The 18,025-nt window shown below is 39.3% G+C and overlaps 1 protein-coding gene across 3 annotated transcripts in view; it reads right to left on the bottom strand.

The window, feature by feature from the left end:
• Positions 1 to 207: 207 nt before the first annotated feature.
• Positions 208 to 18,025, bottom strand: part of LOC143187333 (uncharacterized) — a 50,288-nt gene continuing 32,470 nt past the window's right edge. Inside the window, exons 4-10 of one of the 3 annotated variants that reach the window (XM_076391475.1) lie at positions 8,475 to 8,677; positions 6,900 to 7,213; positions 5,406 to 5,822; positions 3,853 to 4,056; positions 2,554 to 2,741; positions 2,121 to 2,242; positions 208 to 1,230 (exon numbers count right to left, since the gene is read on the bottom strand). In XM_076391475.1, coding sequence (XP_076247590.1) covers positions 227 to 1,230; positions 2,121 to 2,242; positions 2,554 to 2,741; positions 3,853 to 4,056; positions 5,406 to 5,822; positions 6,900 to 7,213; positions 8,475 to 8,677 — 2,452 coding nt within the window. In that variant the 3' untranslated portion in view covers positions 208 to 226. Of the gene's footprint in view, positions 1,231 to 2,120; positions 2,243 to 2,553; positions 2,742 to 3,852; positions 4,057 to 5,405; positions 5,823 to 6,899; positions 7,217 to 8,474; positions 8,678 to 18,025 lie in introns of all 3 variants that reach the window. The other 2 variants (XM_076391485.1, XM_076391466.1) reach the window with 2 other exon arrangements.

Here is an 18,025-nt window from a genome sequence, read left to right on the forward strand (position 1 = left end):
ATACAGCCCTGAGCAATCTCTCAAATATAAGCCACCGTAGTTTTTCACCTAGAATCTTTCACCATACTATAAGTACATTGCCAGTAACTCATCCCCAACTCGCACCAAGAGAACACTATATCCATCTCTTAACGTCTTCTTCGTACTGACCACACACCTCATTTTCCCACCTTCCCTAAGAACTTCATTCCCCAAAAGAACCACAGGAAACGCGTGTTCTTAATACTCAAATGAGTCTATCGTTCAAAAAGATGTCGAGAACCGAACCATTTCGCGCGTCCTCGACTTCCTTCTTAGCAACACCCAGACTCTTGTTCCTCCTGCGCGGCGGTGTGGGAACAAGCTCGGCGTCCTCCACCAGGTCCTCCAGGCTCCTGTTCAGCCTGCTGGGCTTCTCCGGCGGAAGATCCGCGTAGCTCCTCAGCTCCTCGCTTCCAGAGGCCTTCCCCTCGGGATGAGAAACGGTGTTCTTATCTAAATCCCCCGGACGTTCAGTGAATTCTCGATCGTCCTCCGCCAGCGTCTCCTCCCAAGCGCAGAACGAGACTTTCCTTCCGGTAATCGGCTTCCTGTCCTCCAGAATCTGGCCCAGAGACACGGGACTCTCGTTCTTCCGCTTGGATTCGACTAGAATCTGATCAGCCGCCGCCGCTGCAGCCTCGACCGACGAGGCTGTCTTCGCGTAGTCGGTTTGGGAGCCAGGGTTCCTCTCAGAGGCCAACTCCAGCTTCTCGACTCTTCCTTGACCCCCGCACTTGCCCTCGTCCTTGACGCTCTCTTGGGACTCCTCCTTCTCCAGCATGTCCGAGAGAGCAGCCTCCAGCTCGGTCAGACTCGGCGTCATGGAGCTCAGATTGCTCTCCTCGGCTTCTTCCTTGAGGACCTTCAGCAGCGTCGAGTGCTCGCTGTCTACCAGTTCAGGCTTGATCCTTGGCTCTGGACTCGGCGGCGGCGTCCTCGCCTTCGAGTCGTCCAGGCTCTTCTTCAGCTTGTTGTGCGTGTCTTTAGCGAGCTTCTCGTCGAAGAACTGGTCCATCTTCTGCACCTCGACCATCTCCTGCGGAAGTGACTCCTGCGAGATCGTCCTAACCAGGCCAGCTACGTGATTAGTTAGCTCCTTCGGCTCGTAAGTGTCCTCGTCCGGCTCGCTCTCGTTCGACGGACTGAAGATCATCCTCGATTGGTCCGATCGATTGGGCTCGTCCTTCCCGCGGTTACCTACGATCGTATCTGGCAAATGGAACGTCCTGTGGCTTAACTAGTCACGTACGGGGATAGTTGGGTCCTTTCTGTTCAAGGGAGACGATTACCTGAAGGACTTGAAGGCGAATGCGAGCCCCAGTGTCTGGTTTGGGGTGAGAGGCTGTGCATGTAAGGGTAGCTCGTGGTGGATGTATTGATGCGACTGGATGGAATAATTTCACTCGGTACAAGGATATAGAAGGGGATGAATTGAGACGGTTGGTAGTTGGTAGAAAGGTTTTGGGATATTTTGATGCTGATTTGATGCATGGGATGATTTAAGAAGGCTTGTCAGGAAGTTTGATAAAAAGGAATTGTTTGCAAACACTTGAAATGAAATGGCAGAATTTCAAACAGTTGAATTGAAATGGCAGACATTTAAGTAAGCGAATACAAATTAAATAATAATAATCTATTCTAAAATAGAAAAATTTTAAAATATGAAAAAAAATTTTTGAATATGTGAAATATTGAATTAACAGAAATAAATTGTACAATAAGGGACCAATTTTGTCTTCAGAAGTGTAAAATAAAGGCTTTCCAAATAATTATACAGATTTTCTTACTTCATTAAAATATGAAATATTTCACTCATCCCTAAATTTGAATTGAACTTCAGGACAAAAGAAACTTCTGCAGATACAGTGTAATTCTAATAAAAATTGTCAAGTGATTCCAAACTTTTTTCTTACATAAGACCCTCCCTCACCATTCCAGCCAGCCTTCTCAGAACACCTCATGTATTGAGAAATACTCTAGTGTCGTGTTATCGCAACAATGTTTTTTCAAGACAGACCACGCGAGCGGATTGGGAGCCGAGGGTTGCGTTAATGGGGCCGAAAGGGTCGAGACGTTCTGGCTTTCGGGGGTCTATTTACCTAAAGCAGAGCGCTGTTTCGTCTCGTCCAGGAAAAACGGTTCTTTGGAAACGGGGAGCTCGCAAGCGGCCGAAACTCTGCAGCTGTCCGCCAGCGTGGGTGGATCGTACCTCAAGTGGGACCTACAAAAGCAAAGCTTATTGAAAAATAAAACGTATTATCTAAGAGAACACCTTCAAATAATACACTCATTCTCCGCCAAGATCTAACTAAAAAATAATTTCAAAAAATCGAAAATCAAGCGCTCTAAATTCATAGAACTGCACTAAAATCAGGGATACCATCCTTCCTCGAAGTTTCCCAAACAACAGGAAGCGAGAGACTCTCCTAAACTCCGACAAAGCCCCAGAATATGGACTTACACTACTTGGCATACACCCCAATTAAATCTGCTTAATCGCATGGACACCGACCACGGATAATCTCTACCGACCTATTTGGATCCACTTTGGCATATTCCGGCTCCCCAGGCACAGGGGATGGTGTTTTTCCAAAGGCCTCTGGCTTCTGCAAATGTATCGGCGAATCAGAATCGGACCTTCTCGTCTCATCTCGACTCGGGAAATCAACGATGTCCTCGCCCTCGTAAGCAGGCAACTTGACGCTGGTCCTTGAATCCTCCTGGACAATGGGAATCCTTGATATTTGTGATAGACCAGCGATTAAGCTTGTATACAAGGTGCTCAGTTGTAAGTGGAGGAAAGTTTAAGGCCAGTTCTAAGAAAACGTGAAAACGAAGAGTAACGAAATTAAAAATTGGTCCTTCGTTTATTAATTTTGTCCTGGAGAGATTCGTTCAGAGTTTAGTTCTTTCTAATTTGAGACTTGTACGTCATTTTACTGCTTTTATCGAAATAATATAGGTATAAATTATGATACAGGGTGTTTTCAAATATGTGGGACATTTTTAGAGAATGGGTTCTAGAACACGAAGACAATGAAAGTTCATGTGCACATTTGCCCAGAAACGCCTAGCTTTTTAATTATATACTATTTTGTGTTTCGTAAAACATTGGCCTAGAACCCATAGAAAATAACAAAAACATGGGACTTTCTTGGAGAATAGATTTTAGACATAAAAACCACGAAAAAAGTTCAGATGAACATACGCCCGAATACATAGTCTTTTTAGTTACTATTTAATAGTAATTAAATACTACATTAAACATTGGCCTGCGCGGTGTGTTATCCTCTTTAAGGTCCTAGGCTCAGGAATACTCTGGCCTTTTAAATGACTGGGCCACTGTCATGAATCTTGAAGAAAGTGTCATACCGTATAATCGAAGGCAGCATATAGCAATTCCAGTAAAACAGCAGAGTATCGCTTCTTCACACTTATAACAATTGACGTTGCAATGGCTAACTGCAAACCCAGGAACGAGCCAATATATTTTTTCCTAATTTCTACCAATATAACTAAATATTAACAGGCATATGTGCACTTGAACTTTTTTCATTATCTTCATATCTAGAATTTACTCTCCAAAACTATCCCACATGTTTCGAAATACCATGTATAATAAGACCTCTATTAACCGGTTTAATAGGAGTGTCAAACTTGAAGCACCCCCTTATGAGCTAATTTTATTATTTCCAGGAGACTGCCATTAAATAATAGTATAAGTCAATTGACGTTTTATTGTACCCGCAGCTGAACACCCTGTATAGTCGAATGGGACCTAACCCAATCGAGACTAACAATTGTACTCGTATATTGGTGGATGGGACTCACTTCGAACGAGACTCGACGCTGGTGATTCAATTCGCAATTACTGATACCGTCGAGATCCCAATCCTCCGATTTACTCGGATCGTACTTCACGAAACCAGTACCCACCACCCCGTTCTCCCCCAGCTTCTCGAGGACCTGATACGGCGATAGGTTATCGGGACAGCTCCGCCTCGGTATATAGTCCTCCAGTCGCACGCTCGTTTTCTGGGGATTAGAATAAATTCGCGCTTTATCCCCTCTGATCGCTTTTCTTGCGGCGAATCGCGAGCAACCCTTTCGCCAAGGTTCTCAGTCTTTGAGTGTTCAGTATTTGTGAGCATGGTTCCAGTTGGGAGAAAAAACTATTGTGTGGTGTGAAGTAGATCTGTGTGTGGAGAAGTTATTCATTATGAAAAAGTATGTATAAGGTGAGCTGGAATAAGTATGAAAGTGGTGGATAGGGAATTATTTTTATTGGAGAAAAAATTGTCTTGAGAGAATTAAATTAAATTGAGGGTTGAAGAATTTTCGAGTGAAATGTAGAGGAAGAGGTATGAAGTGTTGGGAGTAGATATAGAATTCATTTTCTAAGAATTTCGAGGCTTGTTATCGGTAAGAAGCTTATGAAGCATAAGAGATATTTATGTGAAAGTAATTCTCGCTTTGATATTGTTGGGAGCAAATAAGTTTTAAGCTGAAGAGTATTGTGATCTCAGTGAAAAGCTTTTCGATTTTGATATATGAGACGTTTACTGCTATGTGTATTTATTCGTATTCGCGACACTATCTACTTAACCCGTTAGTCGATAGATGACGTATGGGTTTTATGTTATAATCAATAGGAACAGGTGAAAGCTCACCTGCTCCTAAAGTAAATTTGTGTTGCTTTTGCGAGAAATAGGATAGTGAAACGAAATACAGACGAGTTTATATTGAGAAAATACTGTACCTCCTAAACGAAATTAAATATCGAAAAGCTATTTCTTGAAATTTAAGTAGTATGAGCACAGCGTTCGTAATATAGGAAATAGATGCATAAATTAATTCGGTGCCTTTATTCACAATATTGAATGCTTATCTACAAAAAAATCAAAGAGAATTTTATTATTCGAAACTATCTTCGTTAATGTTAATAATTTTATCTTTTACCATTTCAAAAAATGAACACTTCAAAATAGCACAAAAGTGGGAAGAACTCTAAACTTACAATAAAAATAACTAAGTAATTCCAAGAGCACCAAATCAACTCATATATCTAATATTTTCAGCCCTTAACATGACAAGTGAACTGGAGTCACACTTAGTATTAAACATTAAAAAATAAGGTACTTGTCCAATAAGGCATGTAACAAATCTAAACTAAAGACAGTTAACTAGGCTTGCTTTAGACAACCATCATCTCTAATTTAACAAAAAAATTACTTCCATAAACTTGTATTACATTTATAGTATCTAGAAAACCCACCCATCAATCATGTTAGGGATTAAACAACATAAATTTTCTCCTCGTCTGTACTAATCTCAGCAACAGCCCATCAACCAAGAACAGCTTACACAGAAATGGAGTACTGTACCTCAGAAAAGGGCGAGAGAAAAGATTCCGCCGGAAGCGATCCTGTGCTGCTCCTGACGGGTCTTCTAGGCTTGGTTTTGTCTCCTCCGCCCTCGGAGTCCCTCGTCCCTTTCGCCTGATGCCGAGCCACGTCCAACTCGTCGTAATTCGGCAGGCTGACGGTGCTGTAGTTCTTGGGCCTAGCATTGCCAGTCGATTTCTCCCTCGGGGTGTCTTTGATCTCAGGATCCCTCGACCCCCTTTTGTCCTCGCGGTTAGGGGTCGACGAGTCCTTGCTGGTCCTGCTTCTCGCGAATTTCTCGTACTCCTCGCCGTCCTGCACCCTTCGAAGATGATGGTTGGACTTCCTGTCCTCGACGTGGGACGCCCTCTTGCCGGAGACCACGTCGCTCGATATTATTCTTCCTGTACCGTTTACCTGTAACCAGGACATTCTTCGTTGCTCTCTAGAGTCATCAGTTTACGTAGTATTGAGAGTGTTCGTGGAGAGGAACTAGCGTGTAGAACTATAAACTGAGACAAAATTTGAGAATACTCTAGAGAGCAGCTGTTGCAGGAAACTCTCAGGTGAACTTGCACGCTGCAGAGATAAGAAGTTCAGCTAGAGAGCATATTTCAGACACCTGTTATTGAACACTAGTGTACTCTATATACACGTGTATTATTAAACGTAAGCTATATTTCCAACTTTCCAAGTTTCTAAATAATACTGTTTCTTAACTGAACAAATTCTGTGCTACCTTTATCTATTTATAAAGCATACCTCGACTGTAATCAAATACTACCCTTCTAATTTCTAAGTAATCTAATTATTTTAACCTCTCTCATCGAGTAACTTAAAAAATTTTACTTGTAAGACATGCAACAATAAGTATACTTCTGTTAAACCTAGGAGAATTAGGAGTCAGAACAAAAACTACTTGATAAAACTAGAAAAGAAACTTAGAAATAAAATTTATTGCTGTGAAGGGTGTACTTCTTCAAAAACTTTTAGTTTTACCACACAATTAATCTCGGTAACTCTCCTGATAAGACTTTGCTTCATTATTAAAAAACAAACTAAATTTACTGTTCAGACTAAAGTATTTTTAAAACGAAAAAGTTAGTAGTTTGTGACGAATTCTCCCTTTTTCTACTTCACTGTGCCAGTACAATAATATTTAAGTTCACGTGTAAAGCGCAATAAGAACCATACTCGAATCATACTCAATTTATCAAACATGTCACAACACAGAAAAGAATAATTCCCCTCCCAAGAATTCTCACCTTTCCTCAACCAGTCCCCACAACGAACAATCCAGATCTGATTGGTCGATGACCTAAGGCTCGTTTCGTAAGCATTTTCCAATGTCACCGATATTTGTTTCACAGATTCACAGATACGAACGACCTCTTCCCCTTCGTTTCTCGACTCGCGACACCCTTTACACGGACAAGCAAATACCACCCCCGCTGAATATCGAGCGTCGAATCTACAATGGAGATTCCATCGTACCTTGTGCTCGTAGATCTCCTTCGTCTTTCTTCCATCGCGCCTTGCGTCCTCACGCGAGCTCTGTTTGTCCAAGCTGCCCTCCTCCGCCTCATTCTGCTCCTCCTCGTCCTCTTCGACCCCTCCATCTTCCTCGTCCTCGTTGGCTTTCGGCGATTTCACCGACGAATATAACGGTTCGTCGCCCGTCTCCGTGGTCTTCAAATTGCTCGGCGGATTCTCGCCGATCTCATCCGGTTTCGGAGGCAAGGGCCTGCCCTTGTTCCTTTTTCTGCGCCTCGGTGGAGGGACTGGCGTTGAATCCTTCAGGTTCGAGCCTGCTTGTTAGACAGAATACTTAGGTGGTTCTGATGGTGAGATGCGGAGAGAATTGAGTGGTAAGGGTATTTTGGTGGCGCAGCGTGGCTGAGGGAAGCTGAATTTCGACATGGTTCCGTAAATATGACTTGATCAGAATGTGAGGTCTGAGAAATGCTAGCATTTTCTGATTGTAAATTCAAGAGAAAATTAATGAAATTGTAGTGAATATTTTCTGAGGTTGTACTTCATGGTAATTCATGATTTACTGAAGATGTGAACAGAATGAATGACAGTCAAACTCTATTAGTATAAGTAAATGATTTGGAGATTGGTACCTATATACACTGCTAGCCGAAAGTTTGGAATCTGAAATCACCTGTTAATAGCCGTTAACTCTCTCTCTCAGAATTTAAAGATGGAGTTTCATGAATGAGAAGACAAGGATAGTACAAAATTTTTGAGAATTTAAAAATTACCAATTGAATATTTCAAGATTTGAATATGTTTTTAAAAACTACAAAATTAAAAAGTTTGAGAAACTGAAATATTATATTTTAAGTATTTGAAAATTGGAAAGCTCCAAGTACCTAATTTCGAATTCAAAATTTGAAAACTCCAGAAACTGAAAATAGATATAGTACATAAATATTTGATAACTTGAAAATTTTGAAATTTCAATATCTCAAAATTTGAAGATTTACTTTTTGAAAATAGTACTATTAAAACAATTAGAAAATAAAGAAACTTCAGCTATACTTGATTTATCAAACCAAGGCCATAAAAATTTCAACTTCTTCAACCCACATTCTCATACTTAAAACTCCATCTTGAAAGCTAACAAAAATTAAAACTAGCTTCCCCTGGATACAACCACCAAGCGATAAATAACCCCGTAGTTCCCATTACCCCACACCCGAGCCCCCAAAATTCGTGGCGTCATTATTCACCACAGTATCCACCCCCAGCACCTGACAGACATAATAAGCCAATAGAGCAAGCGATACACGTTCCCCGTTCCCACTTAAAAAGTAAAGAAAAAAGCGGAAGCGAATTGGAACATATTCAGAAAACCGCAGTCGAAACTTTCGTAATTTCTGGCCCCCTCGCGTTCAAAGCCGACAGGGTGGTTGTTACTCGCAATACAGGGACAAATGCAGGAGCATCTCCGGGGTACGATACACGCTACCGCGTGTCCTTATCAGCCGACACGTCGGTACGAGCGTGTTCTCGTTAAGGATACAGCTTGCAATACGAGCTAACGATAAATTGCGAGCTTACAGCTGGACGTCGGTGTGGTGGCGGGATAGAGGCTCGTGTCGACGGTTAAATTCGTGAGAGCGGAGCTCGGCCTCGGTGTGCTCGGTACCTCGAGATTCACGTCGACCCAGTCGCTCGGATGGAAAGGCCTGTCCACCGAATCTATGCTCCTGCCCCTCGTCAGCACCTCCCTCGGCGGCGAGCCGGCGTACCCTATCTCAGAGCTTGAAAAAGACACTCGAGTGAGGATCGTTGACGGTCGTGGCTGGATGAAAATTATGTGAACAGTGATGGTGATGGAGATACTCATCTCTTTGGGGAGGGATTTAGTGAAGTCGAAGGGGAGCAGTTCAGTGCGTTGTTTTGTTTTACATGGTTGGTAATTTTTTGGCGGGTTTTGTGATGTTATTGTTGGGGAGTTTTGTGTGGTAAATGTTATTTAGATTTGTTATATATTTCGATGAAAATGTTGTTGAAAAGGTTAGCATATGAGTATTAATAATGATGCATATAATGTTCGATGTGATATACTCTGTTCTTTTCTATACTTAATTATGAAAGATTTAGTTTTAATAGAATAGCGAGGTAACAATTTATGACTAAATACTTTAAATATTCAGAAATTTAAATACTTAAAAGTACGAATAGTTGAGAATATTAGGAATTAAATGCTTGAAATTTGGGAATGTTCAATATTCCAATATTTGAATAATTTGAAATTTTGAACACTTAAAAATTCGAATATTTGATTACCTGAAATTTAAAACCTAAAAGTCTGAATGTTTGAGAGAAGATTACAAAACCAGCCATGAAACGCAACAGAATCGTTAAACAGCTAAGAAAGAAGAGGTCAAAGGGCAAAAGATGAAAAGTAGATACAAGAAGATAAGGAATCGAACAACATTTTTATTTTGATCGCGTTATCCAACAGTCCGAACGAGAAGAATTTCACGAGGACACAGTGGCGGGAATATAGAGAGCTGGCGAGCAAAAACGTTAATCGATGGAATGCCACGATTTTCGTCGATATTCTTGAATCGTTCGCGTGCGTCAGAGCATTCTGCGAGAAGTTAAAAGGAACTTTGGTATAAAAGGAGAAGACTCGGCGCGGAGAGGACGGGAGAAATTCCAGCAACGTTTCGCGTCCCCGGAAGAGTTATGGCTCGGGGGACACGAAGAAACACGGCATGCATTTGCGAGTAACCGTATAATAGAGCTGCATTGTAGCGATGCCAAATAATTTTCGGCGGGTCATCCCGAAATTTTCGAAATACAGAAATTGCACGACTGAATCAAGACGGAAATGGCGTCGCCCTGAAAGGGTGGGACATGTAATTGTACGACGAAACAAAGTTGTCCTTTTCGTTCATAGAACTGCACTGTAACAATTTGTTATTTAAAATATCTTTTTCTAGATTTCCCTGATACGCTTGTTTCAACCTTCTGCGTTCTTAAATTTATTAAAATTTTAATGAAGTTTTAATTCAGATATGAAATTTCAAAATTTTATATCTAAGACTTTAAAGTGAAGGAGATCGTATGGATTTCGAAATAAGATTTGAAAATTTAAGATATCAAAAACTCGAGACACTTTAATTTTATATTTAAAATGAAGTGGGTTTAAATCTTGAAATTATGAAAATTGTAATTCAGACTTAAAAATTTGAAATATCATAACGTTGAATCTATTATCTATGATTCTATAATAATCATCGTACAAGATATCAGAGATTATTGGAATCCAGTTCTAATCTCACTTATAATTAGAAGCTCGATCTAGTCAAACAGCACGCCAGAATCTGGAGACATTTCATTGCATCACGATACAGGAGATACATCTGATTCCACGCTGTTGCAACAGGGAAATACTTTGACAGTTTCGCTATAGGATCCGCCTAATTCGCCGAGGACAATGAACATGACGTATCGCCTGTACGTGCAGGTCGTAGCATAAATTAGATCGCGAGGATCGTGTGGGGCGGCCTTAACGGGGTGCATAAATAAAGTTCACGTGTTAGTGGTTGGTTATGCGCTCGCACACGCGTCGATTCAATCGCTGTTAATTGCATATTAATGGATGATACAGGGATCCTTGGACTCAGCACTTGATTTGTTAGAAATCTATGCAATCATAACGATCGACTACTATATCCCAATATTCGGAAACATTATTAAACAATTTTCTACAAAAAAGGTCCCACATTTCTGTAGCGCCCTATATAAACAAAAGATAAAATCCTAAAAGATAAATCCATAGCTCGTTACGAAAATGTGAAACCTTAAAAGCATTGTCTACTCTTAAAATATGCATTCAAGAATATTATAAAACTAAGTAGATCGAAGTTACACAGTCTGTCTATTACCCGTGTCGATATTGGATTCTATCTCACTCATGAAATCGATCTGAACTTCATCTTCCCCATAAATCTTTCAAGTTACAAGGGACAGTATAAAGGAACAATGTCGATTACTTTAACTTTGTTGTACAAATTCTTTGTGTACTTCTACGATTTCCCTGGAATTGAATGGAGCTCGAATTCGGGAGACAAACGAGATATCGCGATACGAGTGGCAAATCGACCTTTAGAAATGTCTGAAAGCATCTGTCCTCCTTCGTCTTCTCGCGTTTCATCCCTCTCGTGTTTCTTCCATCGTTGTGACACCCACTTAAGTGATAATTTTCCGGGAAACCATCTGACAATTTCTGTGTTGTCCCAAGAAGAGGAACTTAGTATAAGAGGAACATAATATAGCTTGGATATATGCCTTCAAGTTTTGTTATAGATCTTCTGCTAAAAGGTTTCCGTGACATCTAACCTTGCAAAATTATTCCACTTTATACCCTCATCGATCCGTGAAAATAGTCATAGAAATATAGAGTATCCCAGAGCTAATGGTACAAGTGAAAAAGAGTTGATTGTATATGAAAAAATAAGAGAAACACTCTCGATCTGACCAGTGACTGTCTCTATGGTAAAGCCTCGTTCAGATTATCCCAGTTACTCGAATTCAGGAACACCCTGTATATCATTGATCGCTGCAATCTCCCTATCCTATACTCCAGAAATTGTCCCACAGCTCAAGGTTGAAAGGAGTGAAGCAAAGAGACAGAAGCTGCAGCTGGGAGTTATGAATCTGTGGATGTACAGAAATTTTACAATACGATGGCTTGTAAACAGCGCGTGTGCATCACAGCAGTTTCAATTCCTAGCTACCGGGTGCGCATTCGAGACGCTGCGTTACTCTCTGCATATCGTGACACGTAACGAGACACTGGAGGAATGTCGGTGCAATAACTGCGAGAAAGATCTACACGTAGATAAGCACGCTTCTGGTCGCACACGAGCCGCGTCCACTGTTAAGATTGTGGCAAACCTGTTCCGAAAATTCGAATAATTGCGGAACCGTGAGAAGGCGGAGGGATGATATGATAGATTGTGTGGGAGATTATTTTGAATTTAAATATGTGACGATAATTTAGAGACGCTTTGAGTATAATTTGAAAATCTTGGAAATCTTTGATATCTTGGAATTCGTGAAACTTCCTGTAGTCTTGGATATCTGAACAATAATGAGAATCTTGAAGCATTTTAAAACTTTTATAAATTTTGAAATCTTAAGGAATTTGAAAAACTTTCGAAGACTTGAAAATTGTTGACAGTTTTAAAATTTTGGAAACTTAGAGAATCTTGAGAATCTTAAAAATCTTGAGAATTTTAAGAACTTAGAGAACCTAGAGAACGTATAGTATCTTGAAAATTTGGAGAATTTGGAGAAACTAGGGAACCTAGAGAATTTTGAGAATTTTGAGAATCTTGAAAATCTCAAGAAGCTACAGAATCTTGAGAACTTTAGAAACCTAGAGAAACTTAAGATTTTTGAGGACCTAGAGAAACTTGAAAATCTTGGGAGTCTTGGAAACCTGAACGCCTTACATGTCTCGAAATTCTTGAGCCCCTTAGAAATCTGTCACTTATCAATGTGAAAAATGGAGAAAGATTCTTACAGAATCATTTTTAAGGTTGCCTGCAGACTCTGTTCAAACTTCCGTAAGAAAATTTAGAAGACATAAATCCTTTTCCTTTCACAAGGAGGAGGGGAAAGGAGAGCACGTATATCGCATTGAGATCGATAGAACAAGCCAAGAAGAAGAAAACGAAACGACGTAAAAATGTGAACGTGAGAGCAAAGAGAAAGTCGAACACGATGGAAAACATGATTTGCGTTTACTCTGCGACGAAATTAAAAAAACGCAGCGATTTCCACGGAAGAGGAAAATAGAAAAGTGTTGACGAAGGAGAGACACTTATAATTTCAAGTTTACATGAAATTTTTATATTCGAATTTTTGTTACAAAATTCATATCACTAAAAAATTGAACTTTTTTTTTAAATATTAAACAGTTACGGAAGATCCATACTTTTCACTACAGTAAATATTTAATCAAATAGTATCAAGAGATGTAGCAACCCTTCTTGAATTCAATTACTTACATTTCTTGAAGACATTTTTGGAAGTTTAATTAACTCGAAACGCTCGATTTAAACTTCGAAAATGATTACGTAATTAGAGCTCCTTGCTCTGCCATAGTTTTACAACTTCCATTACACATTACACCCCTGAGAATAATACTTACAATTCAATTAAACTAAAGAAAATCGCTTTAACTGACTATGTGCACGACGTCCCATTTATCACAAATATCGAAAGAAACTCGCGCTAAGAAAAAAGCTACAATGTTCGTGATTTTCCGCTAAAAGCAAATGGACCCCTATAAGCAACATGTTGTGCAGTACTCTTGTCCAAGAGAACACTAGAAGAAGTACAAGGAGTATGCAATACAGGAGAATGTCGTTTGCTGGAGGTCGACGAAAACGAGAAAGGTGGAAAGTTCACTGAAAATAGCCCGATGGCTGTAACGTCCACGTATAAACATGTTACTGTACACCTGTGCTTACACGAGATGAGATTCGCGTTCGGAATATAAAACAAGCGCATCGTGAATGCGCGCACACGGGGACGCGGTGGATTACTAAGCAGCTCGGATTCGCTTCGGCTTCGAAGGCGAACCATTTATAATCCGCGGATTCTGAAATCGAATTACGACGCTTCAACGAGTCCCGGGAATCGAGGAGGATCGGACTTTTTATCATCGACCTAATCTGCCAAAACGCGAGAGGAAAATGTATTTCGTATTCCCAGAATATCCGTGCCGCTTCGAAGGACACGATGACACAGTTCTTTTCGATGCTGAATCGTGAAAAGACAGCCTTTTATTCTCTCTTCGCGGCAGAAGAGTATCATTGACCAAAAGTTTGGAATCACTTTGTAAATTCAGGGAACTAAAAACTGTTTTCTTAAACGTACAACTTAAGTAATAGCAGTCATTTGTATTCAATTACTCTATTTTGTTGAAATGAAGAACACTGTAATTAATTGTATTAGCTTCCAGACAAAGTCTTACTCTGCAATACAGAATAATAATTAGAATCAGCAAGTGGTTCGAAACTTTCAGCTGGGGGAATTCAATTACTTTTCTGCAGAGGGAAATGAAGATTATAATTCAAATCAATAAGATTTGAAGTTGATAAAGTGCACTGATATACACAGTATACTAACAAAAGTATTCAAGTGTTAAATACCAAATTTAAATTCCTCGAATTACTCTATCCAACATAATTTCAACAACTCTTACCTAATACTTCATCAAAAGTTAATTAGCAATCCATTAATCTCAATTCATGGATAAGCTCCACTCCAAAATCAACCCTGAAACACGGAAATCCGATAGCACTAGCCATACAAAGCAGCTAGAGCACTCAAAGCTCTAACTCAAATCTCTTGTGGCACAATCTATAGGGCTAAGAGCAGTAGCTCCAGCAAACAGAACGAAGCAATCGTTTCTACGATCTCCTTATTTTTGGGCAGCTGGGAATTGCCCGTTCCACTGACCTTAAAAAGGAATCGCGTCAGAGCGCAGCGTGGGCAGAAGAACCAGCCTAAACTCTGCCCACGCTATAACATCTTGAGGACCCTACGTAACGAGACCTAAAACTTGACTCTATATGGGAACAAAAGCTGTCGCGAGATCGAGATCACGATTCACGATAAACAGGGACCTGTCTTGTGCCCTGCCACGTGTTCCTGCCTTTATCCTTTAAGCTGGCGACAGTGGCGAATTGCTTTTTTAAGGATGCAGGTTGATTGGAGAAAGTGTGCGGTATTATTAGAACGATAGTTTGCAGAACAGTAATGGAGGTTTTAGAATTTCGACGATATTGACTTGAGTCGAGTTTCATTCGATAATGTTGCCAAATGTTTTGAGAGAAATTTATGCTGAATTGGAGACTTTATTTTAGTGGATAATTAAAACGGGACTTAATGTAGTGAAATTACTTGAACTATTACTTGAACGCTATTACGAATTAATTGTGTTACTGTCATTTGAATGTAAAGGTAGGACAGTAATTTTAAGTCTTTTTGAATATAAATTGAAAATCTTATAAATTTTGAAATAATCTTGGTATCTTGAAACATCTTGAAAATTTTAGAGATCTTTAGAATGTTAAAAATCTCAAAAAATCTTTAATAATTTGCAAATCTTGACAAATTTAGAAAACAGAAATCTTAGAAATTCTTGAAATCTTAACAACCCTAAAAAATCTTAGGAATTCTGATAATCTTAGGAATCTTAAAAATCTTCGAAATCACGAAAGTATTAGAAGCTTTGAAAATCTTAGACATCCATAAAATCTTAAACACCTTAAAAATCTTAGAAATCTTACTTCAAAATCTTTTCTGTTTCTGCGGGTCATGCACAATAATTTAATAGTTAGATCAACGTCATTCTCCTCCATTTCCTATTCATTTCATAATCTCCTCCTACTAACCACCATTAACATATTTCCTAACTTCTTATACTATATTCTTCAAACTCTAAAAATCTGACAAATGTATACACAAGAAAACATACAAACAATTATAAAAATTTGTCACTCAGAACAATTTTCTCGTGAAAGTGCAACCAAACAAAAATCCTTCCCTTTTCGATCGAACAGAAAAATAAAGGATTAACCCTCCCCCTATTGAAATCACGAAATAAACATTCTCAAAAGAATAATTCGCGCGTTTAAAGGATTCCGTGGTTTCTTTTCCTCCGCTTGCGACAGTGCACGGAGAAAATCGCTCGCGGTACAGCGTCGCGGATCGCTCGCGGGATTTGAAATCCCCGATTTCGTCGTCGGTTAGGTCGGCGCGAGTCTCGCCGACGGGCACGCTCTTGCCTCTATTTTTCTTCCCTCCGCCTTCTCGTCGTGATCCTCTTTAAAGCGGAACGAATCGAGCCAGATTCGCTCGCAAGCCCCGACGGTCTGATTACGCGCACGGAAATATTCGCGGAAATTATGATGCTCGGGGAAGGCTGGCCTGTTAAACGCCGATGGAAACCGATTTCCGTGGAGCAGCAAACGCTCTCACAGGGTATCGCGATTGATTGCTTCTTTCTGATCGCCTCGCTGCGTAACTGCCTTGCGAGCGCAATTTTTGCAGCGATGTTCAACTGCCCTTTTTGGGAAATTAATTGGGTCCTGATGGGAGGGTCTTTATGGAAGGGCGAGAAGGGAGAGTGGCAATAAGTTAACCGTTCAAAAACAGAGTTTTACTTGCAGAAACAGTGTGTAAAGGGAAATAAAAGGTACTAAAAATACTGAAAAGCTTGAGTTGCAAAAGCTAAATGGTTTATAGGCACTTTATTATATGTTTAATTACTGCAATATTCATTTTTTTAGAATTTTAAGTAGAACCCTGATATGGTGCATAATGCATACATTTACTGGTCGTACAGGACAAAATGGAAATGAATGTTCATGAATTAACTAGGAAGTGGGGAGGGATAAAAATGGAAATTCGGTGTTAGAAAATTATGTGGGAAAAATGAGTAGGAATGAGATTAGGAGAGTTGAGAGTAATTAAAGGAGTCGAATTTAATTTAAATAAGATTAAGTTTGACTTTTGTTCTAAAGTTTTTGGGAGATGGTTTTTACTACTTCTGAAATACGTGGAAGTTCGATTATTCAATTTTTTAATTTTAACTTGCAAATTTTTCTTGAAATTAAAATTAAAATTTCGACTTTATAAAATTTTTGTTCAATATTAATATAGATAGAATATTGGAAGAGAAAACGTATCTTTCATAACGAGAAAGCAGAATAATTCAATAAAATTGTTCCACTTAATTAAACACATTATACAAGTGAACTCTACTTACAAGTTCTACTGCGCGATACGTGTAACACTTTATCAAATCTAAACCCCGTTTCCCATCTTTCATCGTTTGCGGAATTCGCAACAATTCTGAGTAACCATTCTACGAAAAATTTCTTGGAATCCCAAATATCCCATAACACACACACTTTCCAAGAATCTCCCAGACTTCTAGTACCACTTTCACTTAAAGATAACAGAAATACGTGCATATCTGCTTAAAATCTCTACTCTAATCTAAATGAAACATCTGGATGCATCGCAAACTATTTTTACCAGTGGTATGAGAACTCTTTGAAGTCCATGCACCACGAAAAGTACATGTTTATTAAATATAAAATCTAAATGAAAATGTAAATAGGCAGTAATCGACATTGCCTCAGTTATTAATTCAATTTACACTAAAAATCAAATTTAAGATTAAGAGGTTCTAATCTGACTACTTTAAAGTTTACAAGAAGCCACGTATCAAAATCAACTATGTAGATATTACTACACTATACATGTTACTATAAATTTTTGGCGAGTAAATACTAATTTACTAATTTAAAAGAATACTAATTTATTACATCTTGCTCCACATATCAATCAGTGAATATTGTTTACCTTTACCTTGATACAAAGAATATTATAATCATTGTAGAAAATAATAACTTCGAGTTGAATATACTTTGCTATACAGGGTGAATCACTCCACTGTATCACCTGAATTTTCCTGTAAATTATTTATTACGTGAAAAAATATTTCAAGCAAAAATGATTTAGTATCGAGAGCGACATACCAAAGAGAACCTTACTCTCGATACTAAATAACTTTCGCTTGAAATATTTTTTTATACCACAAATATTTTACAAAAAAATTCAGGTGAAACAGTTACGTAACTCGCCCTGTATATATACTACAATTTGAACGAAATTAGGAAGCAATTTCGAACGTGTAGCCATTAGTGTAAATGCGTTAACATGGTCGAGGTCTAGAAGTACGGAGAACTTACGGTTTATTAGTCTCATTTGCGAATTGGTTAATCCATTAACGAACCGATCAGATTAAGCATATCGAATTTTTTATCGTCAGAGAAAGGGTGCTCGAGTCAGAAGAGAAGCGACCAGCACTGGTTTCCTTCAGAGATATGAATTTCGTGCCCCATCGTGGAATTATCATTCCATCCTGGCCCCGATCGATAAGACACTTGGTACCGTTCCTAATTACTCGAAACGCGTGCTCCCCTACGAGTATGTAATTTCTCCGTGTTGCACTGGCTACGAAGGTAAATTAAGATGTAACGGGGAGTGCGGCTAATTGATCAATA

Source organism: Calliopsis andreniformis, chromosome 2 (assembly GCF_051401765.1).
Source record: "Calliopsis andreniformis isolate RMS-2024a chromosome 2, iyCalAndr_principal, whole genome shotgun sequence".
NCBI classification, from domain to species: domain Eukaryota; kingdom Metazoa; phylum Arthropoda; class Insecta; order Hymenoptera; family Andrenidae; genus Calliopsis; species Calliopsis andreniformis.